Source organism: Castanea sativa, chromosome 3 (genome assembly GCF_040712315.1).
Source record: "Castanea sativa cultivar Marrone di Chiusa Pesio chromosome 3, ASM4071231v1".
NCBI classification, from domain to species: domain Eukaryota; kingdom Viridiplantae; phylum Streptophyta; class Magnoliopsida; order Fagales; family Fagaceae; genus Castanea; species Castanea sativa.
This window is the reverse complement of record NC_134015.1, coordinates 54602481-54612826: the sequence shown is the minus strand read 5'-3', so window position 1 is coordinate 54612826 and position 10346 is coordinate 54602481. Positions and strand designations below refer to the sequence as shown.

General features: G+C 32.9%; 2 protein-coding genes across 2 annotated transcripts; one reads left to right on the top strand and one right to left on the bottom strand.

Annotated features, from left to right (window-relative positions):
- The first annotated feature begins 579 nt into the window (after positions 1–579).
- Positions 580–2815, top strand: LOC142627639 (uncharacterized). Its single transcript, XM_075801519.1, has 3 exons — positions 580–1373; positions 1515–2051; positions 2276–2815. The coding sequence occupies exons 1-3, from the start codon at positions 860–862 to the stop codon at positions 2566–2568; spliced, it is 1344 nt and encodes a 447-aa protein (XP_075657634.1). The 5' UTR covers positions 580–859; the 3' UTR covers positions 2569–2815.
- Positions 2816–9559: 6744 nt separating this feature from the next.
- LOC142629187 (putative calcium-binding protein CML45) lies at positions 9560–10081 on the bottom strand. Its single transcript, XM_075803156.1, has one exon. It carries the CDS (start codon positions 10079–10081, stop codon positions 9560–9562), a length of 522 nt encoding a protein of 173 aa, XP_075659271.1.
- Between the last annotated feature and the right edge of the window lie 265 nt (positions 10082–10346).

The following is a 10346-nucleotide window of genomic DNA, read 5'->3' as shown; positions in this document are numbered from 1 at the left end:
CTTTTACAAAAACAAATTAATGACATCTTTTTTATTACGTATAATTCACAACTTCAATTTAATTACCACTTTTTGCACGTAGATTTATTAATGACATTATTTTATTATGTATTACTCATAATATATCACATGCACGGTTAAAAAAAGAAAAAGGAAAAGCAATAATGTTATGCAAAATATTTTACCACAATTTTTAAAAGTAACAAGTTATGATTGAAATAATATTAATTTTATATTGGACATATTATTAATACTATGCTTATTATAAACTAAATGAAATGATCTCCCATGGTTATAAAATATATGATTTTTTTTGTATGTTTAGTTGTTTAGAGGGTGTTTAGTTTGTATTTTTAAACAACAATTATAAGTTTTTAAATAACATTACATATATTTTTATACACTTTTTTATCTACATATATTTTTATAATTATTTTTAAACAATAATTTTTAATTTTTAAATAGACTCACCTTCTGAAAATTTTGTGTCTGTGCACAAGTCTTCAAAGTTTTATATCTTTATTGATATATTAATATGAACTAGTTAAATTAGAAAGGTCAATTCAGCAGTCAGGGTGGTTACCTACTTATTAAAAGAAGTGTGGCTGGGAGAGAAGCCTTGTAGGTTTCTATTCAAACACCTCGTTTTTCTTGTTGTTTCAAGTTCTCACACAACAAATCTCCTTTCCTTCTTCTTCTCCTATTCTGTCTGTCAAAACATTTGCTTCTCACTTTTGGTCTAACCACATGTCATTTCTCATGTTCTTTTCTTCCTGTGGGATGACTTTGTAACAGTTTTTTTTTAAAATTTCATCAGCATTTGTGAGAGTGAGAGTGAGAGTGGGAATGAAATGAAGGAATGGCCAACAATTATGCTATATATGCACCAGAAAATAACCCAAATGGTCTTAGTTGCTACTCATCCACTCCTTGCTCTACCTCGTCTTCAATGGGGATGGTTTATGCAGACATGGGTTCTCTCTCACTCAGTCCCAAATACGGTGTAGCTTCAACAATTTCTTCTTCAAAAGAAAGTAATCTCTCTAAGAGCTCTCATGAGGTGGAAAATCATGGGAGGCCTTGTTGGGGTGCTCTTCCATTCATGGGAAAAAAAAACTCCAATATTACAAGAAGCTTTGAGGAAACCCACAACAGCAATGCTGGGGAAGGTAAGGTCTCTGACAGCAGTGATGGTTTTGAGCAAAACAATGATAAGAACTTGGTCAGTGGGAAAGATATAGATAGTGGACAGTCAAAACTTTGTGCTAGAGGGCATTGGAGGCCTGCAGAGGATACAAAGCTCAAGGAACTGGTGGCACTTTATGGCCCTCAAAACTGGAACCTTATAGCAGAGAAGTTAGAAGGAAGATCAGGTAAGGAAGTGAGGGAAAGATCACTAAAATTATTATTTTATTTTATTCTAGTTCTGGTTCTTTGTACTATATTTTAAAATACTAATGTTACTTTTTTTTACTACATCCTCATTTCTTTTCTTGGGTTATTTGTGTTGAAAGGTAAGAGCTGCAGACTGAGATGGTTTAATCAGTTGGACCCAAGAATCAATAGAAGAGCTTTTACTGAAGAAGAAGAAGAGAGGCTGATGCAAGCTCATAGAATTTATGGCAATAAATGGGCTATGATAGCTAGGCTTTTCCCTGGAAGAACTGATAATGCTGTCAAGAACCACTGGCATGTTATAATGGCTAGGAAGTATAGAGAACAATCCAATGCTTACAGGAGGAGGAAGCTTGGTCAATCTGTTTTCCGAAGGATGGAAGAAAATCCAAGCTTAGTCTGTGGAGATACAGCCACAAGAACAGAACCACTAACTTACTGTCTCAATCTCCCTAATGGAGGACTCAACAATAATATTACTAGATTCCCCTTTGGAGCCTTCAATGGTGGCGGTGGTGGTGGGGTTGATTATAACTTAAACGGCTTAAATGGTTCACCCCACTTGACCAATGGTGGAGAAGCAATCTCAAGCACCAAGGTCCCTCCTTACAGTGGTTTCTGTGCGCTACAACAAACTCCTTTTGATTTCTTCACTGGTGTGTCCTTTATGTACATAATCCCTTCCCTTGCCCTCTAAACCTTTTTGTAGTTCCTGCAGTTTGTGCATTTGGGTTTCTGTGCTGCTCCTTGTTGGCCTCTTTGAAATCTTAACCTCATTTTCTTGTTCCATTGTTGGATAATTTTCTTGTGCTGCTCCATTTATGCATTGTTTTGTAGCTTTGTTACCTTAACTCACTAACTCTCTAATCGTGTTCTTCAGGTTCCAACAGTAGTGACATCATGGGCAGGTTCAGCCATGGGAGATCTTGGGATAGGCCAAGTGATGAAGCTAACTTAAGTGGTTTCTATTCCCACTACCCTCCATTTATGTTGGCAATGCAACAGTCTGGCAATCACAACCCTTATGATTACTTGGAACCATCAGCAACACCAACACCTCAAGTTTCAGCCAGTGAACCTTCATTATCATCAGCTATAGAAACCAGAGTTGGCAGCCAATTTGAGACCGTTCCACCACCATTCATTGACTTTCTTGGAGTAGGAGCCACATGAAGTTACAAGCAAATGTAAAGCTGAAAAAAGCTTTCCCAGAATCATCAAAAGAGTGCCTCAATGTGGGTGTGTGGTCCAAGGTATATGAGAAACCATTTGAGGTAATCAGAAAGGATAGTTGTTGCCAATGGGGACAGTGGGAAAATCTGCATCAGTTTGTTGAGGTCATATCTCACCATCTTTTTCTTGTAACTCCCTTTCTCACATGAGAGGCACTTTCACAAGGTGAAAGATCAAATTAAATATTGTTCTTATAACATGCCAAGTCACCTGTTCTTTCACTCATTTTTTTTTTTTTTTTCTGGCTTTAAATTTTCTCTCGTTGGTGTCTTTTGATAAAGAAAGAGCCTTGCTCAAGAACACAAGACGAGTGATTGATCTATAATCTCTTACAAAACATTTCTTACTTTGAAGAATTATTTAGAAATCAAAAAATTTTTAACAGTCAGAATCCTATAAACTTAAAAAATGTGTCTTTCAAAGTGTTAGAAGTTAGAACAATGGACTAATGGTCTTAAATTTACTGTTTTGAGAGTTCAATCTATATCTCCGTTGTAACATCATATTTAATTTTCATGTTACATTTTTCAAAAAAAAAATAAAACAAGGTTGCAACTGTAATCGAATGTCCTTGTTACAACAAAGTGGAAGAGAAGAATGAGAAAATGATGAGGGTAGCAATGACAAAAACAAAGAATTGGAACTATTTGGAACATCCTTTTCTCATGAGCCTGCAAAAGCTCAGGCACAAATTCTGAAACTGAAGACCCCCCCACATCTTATGCATTCATGACGAAAACTGTTCAACACCCTTCCTTCATCAGCAAAATCTCCTGAGACTACATGCTACCCACATGGGGGTAGCTGTTTGAAACTGTCTTACATATACTATACTTTAGTGAGGATGCTCCGAAAATTCTCTAGGATACTTTAATATTTTGCTGATTCAAAAGAAACATGAAATAGGGTCAGTGACATGATATACATCCAACTGTTTTCCAAAGCCAAGACGAAAACTGTTACTAGTGTGATGCATATATTAACTCATTGATTGACTTAAACAGTAGTTTATTGATTGAAGTACTTGAACTCTTTGAAAAGTAATGAATAGTACGTGCTTCACATGCTAGGGTGGGACATAGGATTTGAATCAAATAGTCAATATTTAAATCTCTTTTCTCTGAGAGTAATTATTAAATTTGTAAAAAAAGAAAAAAAAATGATTTAACTACATGTGATGCAAGTAAGGTAGTTGATACCGATCATATGATTGGTACCGGTATAGAAAAAGATGATTATTTTTTTTTTAGTTTTGTAATTTTTAAAAGGGTAGAATGTTAATTTATTTGCATTAACTTATTAGTATTATTTATTTTCTTAATATGTAATGAGCTATTAAACTTTCTATTTCTTATAATGTGTTTTTTTTTCTTTTAATCGATACTAAAGTCTAAAATTATGAATAATTTGTTTTGAATTGAAGTAATATTTTATGGTAAATTTTTATATTTATACATATATATAAATATAAAAAAATAACAGTAAACTTGAAACGGTGCACCAGTATTGACTGGTATTAAAATATATCGTTCCACTGGTCAAATCGGTACAGCATTCAGTACAAGATTGACTTCCTTGGATGCAAGATCTCATATATTTGGATTTGTAATTTAGCAATACTTATCTCATTTAAGGTGGGACTACGGGGAATTAGGAGGATTGGAATCCTCGTCATTTGTTCGAAATGTAAAGGGTTCATTAACTTCATTTAATGGTTCAAATTTCGTTTTCATAAATCTTATGGAGTAACAAACCATATCACGAAATGAACTTTCTCCAATTCGAAACAAAGTTGAGATGATCCTTTTTCCCAATTCTAAAGTTTTACCCTCATTGACAATTATTTCATACATCCAGTATATGCATAATTTTTTTCATATATGTAAAATTTACATAATTGTGAGGTCACACATTAGAGATAATGCACACACAGCATGCAAAACCTTCTTCACCATTGTAGGTATGGAATTCACCAAAATTAAGGATTCTTCTCTTTCTGTTTTTTAGATATCTACTTTGACGAGAATTGTGTATTTCTGAAATGTTGCTATTATTGAGAAAACGTAAGGGCAAGACGGGCTAGCTCAGCTGTACTATTCTCAGCCTGAGGTCAGCCCAACTGGGTATTATTTGGGCTATATTGATACTGGAAAAGCCCAACTATCTGCATAAAGAAGCTGGGTAGTTGTTTAGCCCCAAAAAAGGGTCAGTTGTTAAATTCATGAAAAAAAAACCCAGAGGCCCATGAAAACAGTCCACTATTCCTGTTAAGTATGTGGTATTTTTATTTTTTTGTAAAGAAATTATTATTTCAATATATAATCACTTAAAATATCTGTTTGTTTCGGTCTATTTTACTCATTTCTGCACATTTTGCACACACAACACATATCCTTATGGCCTGTTTGGATGTTTAAAAAAGGAGGGGGAGTAGAGTAGAGGGAAGGGGAGTAATTCAATTACCTTGTTTGGGAGTTTTTTAAGGAAGGAGGGGGAGGGGTTTGAAGGGGTTTGAAGGGGTTTCAACTACCTCCAACCCTCTCATTTTTAATTCCCCCAAATTGGAGAGATTTGGAGGGAGAGTAGAGCACATAAAATTATTGATAAAATAAATTACCTAATTTACCTTTATTATATTTATAAAATTACAATGTTAAAAACAAGGGGAAGGGCTAATTACTCCCTTCCCCCTTACTAATTATAAAAACATCCAAACAAGGTGGAGGGTAATCATTCTCCTCTACTCCCCTCCCCACTACTCCCCTCCCCTCTACTCTCCTCTACTCTCCTCCCTCTTTAAACTCCCAAACAGGCCATTAATGAATTTTTAGGATGTCGACCGAATATCATCTTTGTCTAACCCAAAACTCATATCCTTATTAGATTTATAGGATATGAGAAACCATATCTATGAACATTTTTTAGGTGAAATAAGGTTTAATTTTGTTAATCTTGATATTTGGTGAACATAATGTAACTGACTTATTATTGTGAAGATATTTTTGAGAGTGAATGTAGCCTTTAAGTAAAGTATTTGTAATTGTAAGGCACTTTCGTATCATAAATTAGGTATTTAAGAGGGCATTCAGTCTATTCACCTATCACATTCATAGACATTATTTGTAAGGACATTCACCCATAAAAAGCAAGGTTTAATTAGTATTATTTGATATATATAAATTTATATACAATACGGTGCAGTATATTAGATTTCTCAATTAAATTCAAATACCTAATTTATCTTGACTAATAAAATACAATTAGTGTTGTCTTTTTCAAGGACAATCAAATCCAATCCACATAGGTGTTTAATTTTAATTAGGAAACCTATGCATATCAGAACAAATTGATAATTTTGATCCTACCCAAATCAAGCAACTCTCAGCATCTAACTTTTGGGTAACAATTCACCACCCTATTTAACTTGCACAACCTTTTCATTGCCCTTAAATTTCTTCCATAAGCATATCTACGTCCATTTTGTGTGCATGGCATATAAAATCTTAGGCACAACCATAGATTTCTATGCATGTATACATTGTTCATATTGATGTTCATAAACTATGAGGGAGCATGCGCTTGCACCCCTTACGAGGCGCATCTCTTACGATTTAGGTCTTATAAGTTAACTAGCTATGATGATGTTCAAATAAGGTTTTTATAACTATCCTATATATATATATATATATATATATAATAGTTTCTTTTACTCCTAAAATGATTAGCGGTGAAGTTAGAAGGTTTAAAAAAAAAATTAATTAATTATTTTTTCAAAAGGTGAGCCAAGGTTATATATTGATATTAAAAATTTATAGTTAGTACCTTATTTGAATAATAGTTGATCTTGACAATTCAAGATCTGGGGTTCCAATTAGCTTAATTGGTAAAGTCGCCGATGATTGAATAAGAGATCAAGAGTTCAATCCCTACCTACACTAAAAACCGATTAGTGTCTTGGTTTGATGCAAGAGTTATTATCAAAAGCGGAAGCCATAGATTGAAAAATATATATATATATATATATATTAACAAGGCAATAAATGTCATAAACTAATTTTACTCATCCATATATTGTATAAATGTGAAAGTAATAAACATTGTGTTAATTTATGTGGTTAATGAAATAGTGATTGACCAAAATTTGAATATAATATTGGTAACTATAGTACTATAATTAAGTGATTCTAAGTTTCACACACACGGGCAGTTCAGGCCTAGGCTTAAGGCCTCAATTTTTAAATGATTTCATCCTTCTAAAAAATGGCTCATTTCATTATCAAAATACCAAAAATTATAGAATGATGTTAAAGATATTGCAAATTTTTGTGTCATTAATCACAAAAAAATTCAAACATATACTTGTTAATTAAATGGTTGAAGTCTACTAATCACATCCATTGCCACATCTCATCGCATTCATTATCACATTAATTTGTGTTTTATGTAATAAAATTTGTAGTAACTTTAGTATTTTTCAAGATTATATGATAATATTATCGCGCACCCTTGGTGCGGTGGTCACTCCACAAATATATATGCTTGTGGGGTGTTGGAGGCAATGGTTGGAATTTAAGTCTCTAGTAGGGAGTTTTACACACATATACATTTAGATTAGGCTAGAGTAGAAATTTTATCTTGTATAAAAAAAAGAAAAGAAAAGATTATATGATAATAAGTTGTTTATTATAAAAATAAAATTTAAAGGTTGTGTTCTATTTTATTTACCTCCTAAATGGTTTCCAAAATATTATAGCAGCAAAATTCAACCCAATTGAAAATCATAAACTTTTTCGGGGAGGGGGGAATTGTTTTGATGTTTTATCTTTTGTAAGCCAACATTCTATATGATAGATTTTCAATATTACTCATCTAATCTTGTGTTGGTTACATAACAAAAAATCTTTATTTATTTCTTAACACAAAAATCAAAATTTATTACTCTGGGGATAAAAGGCCCAAGATGCGTTTTTGGGCCATAGGCTTAGTCCGAGAATGTTTACTTGTCCAAGGACGGATTGATGGTAATAAAGATGTCAAACTTAGAGACTCACGAGCAAATGTGGCGGAAGAAGTTAATGGAAGTAATCCAAGGAGGGGTATCTCCTTGACTAAGTGAAGTAAGGGTTAGATGGTACGTCATGTTGACTAGAATGATATTTTAGGAGATCTTGTGGATGGAGATATGTTTCACAGGGGCACAGAGAGCAAGAACAGTTGGGAAATATCTTAGAGAAAACTGCTACTACCGCATTGAATACTCTATTCCTAAGTCTCTGACCGCATTAATGAGGAAGTGATATCTGAACAGCAATTTTTAGCCTTACAACTATTACCTAAAGATTTCAAGAATGTGCTGATAGGACAAGTATCAAGGGGAGTAGTCTAGATCTACACATGGAGAGCAAAAATGAAGGAAAAAAATAAGTATAAGAAGGAAGAAAGTCCTAGAGAAGAAGGGGATCAAGAGATAGGAAGAGAAAACACTGTAGACTGGATATCTATAATTAATCTTTAAGAGAGAAGAAATATAAGAATCTGTTCCTTAGCTTGAGTCAGAGGGCAAGTTTCATCATATAAACCCATCCATCCTTATCATTTTGTAATCTTGGGCCACTGTTATTACCGTTTAAGCTCATTAGAAACAAGATTTCTAAATCACTCTCTATAAATTTATTGTATTGGGCTCTTTGGGCCTATACCCTTCCTCTTGTTGGGCTTAGGTACAAATTGCAACCTTACAATTATGATGCATTACCTTATCTAAAATAAAATAAACCTTTGTTCTAACATAATAATTTTTTGTTAAATTTTATTCTTGAGAAATTTTATTCCCAATATAAAATTAAATTTCTTGGTTAGTATTAATTCATAAAATTATTTTTTGATTCATCAAATTAACCATGGTTTTGTTAGCATTTAATAAATTTATTTAATTGATATTTAAATACAAAATCTCCACTTAAAAATATAGCCTTAGTCCCCCACCTGTATTGAGCCGACCTTATATATATAATCTCAAATGACAAATTAGTCATGAGATTTTTAAATGCATAGCTTATAAGATATATGTTTAAAAAAAAACACTCTTAGTTATAAAAGAATATGTATGTTGTAATAAAATATTTAAGAGGAACAAAAATAAAATGATGTTTTTGTTTTATTTTATTTTATTTTAATTTATGAAGAGTACAAGGGAGAGAATGTAAAAAATTATATCATATTGAAACTCAGAACACAAGCAAACAAACATACAATATTGAAAACTTACGTAAGAAAATAAGAATATAGTTGGAATCTTAGACTGGAGACCAAGAGAATGGCAATTTGCACACTACCACACACTAAAATATGGCTATTCTAAAATAGCAGTGTTACACGAACTATTTTATAACTAAAGTTTTACATACACTCTAAAAAAACATACAATATTAAAAACTTACATAAGAAAATAAGAATATAGTTGAAATCTTAGACTAAAGACCAAGAGAATAAAATATGTCTATTCTAAAATAGTAGTGTTATACAAACTGTTTTATACGTACAGTTTTACATACACTCTAAAACAAACATACAATATTGAAAACTTACATAAGAAGATAAGAATATAATTGAAATCTTAGACTAAAAACCATGAGAAAGGCAATTGGCACACTACCACACACTAAAATATGTCTATTCCAAAATAGCAGTGTTAAACAAACTGTTTTATACGTACAGTTTTACATATACTCTAAAAAGTAATTGCAATTATACCTGAAAATCCATGATTTTCAAGTATAAAAAAGTGTATGTAAAACATTCTAAAAAGTGTTATTGCACGGCCACAATTAAAAAAAAAAAAAAAAAAAAAAAAACCATTACACGAATTATTTGAATTACTCTACGTATGCAAGCGGCAGTACATGCAGATGACAAAGGAGATAATTAGAATTTAGAAAGAACAATTCTCCATAAACATCACAAACTCGTTAAAATCAATCAATCCATCTCCATTCTCATCTACTGCTCTTATCATCTTTGTGCACTCCTCTACTTCTGACCCTTCTTTTAGGCCCAAACTGCGTAAAACTCTTTGCAACTCTGTTGCACCAATGAATCCATCTTTGTTTTCATCAAACACTTCAAAGGCTTCCTTCACTTCCTCCAAGCTAGGCTGCTCCCCATCAAACAGTTGTGAGAGTTCATGTGCACCAATTCTCTCTTGATCAATAATATCGCTATCTGGGTTATAAGCTACTCCTAGTTCATCCATCACCTTCTTCACGTCCGATTCGCTTAGTTTTTCATCCTCTAATAACTTCTCATTCATTGCCAACTTGGTCCAAAACTTCCATCTAGTTAAGGCATTCGCAACCAAGTTCTCAAGGTAGAGGTGGAACTTGGAGAAGAAACTGTGTATTTCAACGACCCAATAGAGAATTCTAATGGATAAGTTAGTGTCTGTTACTACCATCTTTTCCATATTAACACAAAGAAAAGAAAAGAACTTTGATAATGTTGTACACGGGGGCTTTGTATTCGATGGATTTTTCATATGATATGAGATATGCTGGTGTGCAAGGATATATGTAACTGAGTTTTAAGGATTAAAAAGATGTCAGATAGAGAGTGGGTCAACAAATTCGGCACCGCTTATTGTGGAGGAAACGCGTCTACGACGTAGTTTACTTCTAGAGGGGGCAAAGTGACTATGTCATATATGGCTCCAAATTTCTTGG

Bases quoted from the DNA above. Each gene is read 5' to 3' on its own strand.
- LOC142627639 (XM_075801519.1), top strand. From the start codon at position 860: ATGGCCAACAATTATGCTATATATGCACCAGAAAATAACCCAAATGGT. The intron at 1,374-1,514 runs GTAAGGAAGTGA...TTGTGTTGAAAG, and splicing joins GAAGTTAGAAGGAAGATCAG to GTAAGAGCTGCAGACTGAGA. The intron at 2,052-2,275 runs GTGTGTCCTTTA...CGTGTTCTTCAG, and splicing joins TCCTTTTGATTTCTTCACTG to GTTCCAACAGTAGTGACATC.
- LOC142629187 (XM_075803156.1), bottom strand. From the start codon at position 10,081: ATGGTAGTAACAGACACTAACTTATCCATTAGAATTCTCTATTGGGTC.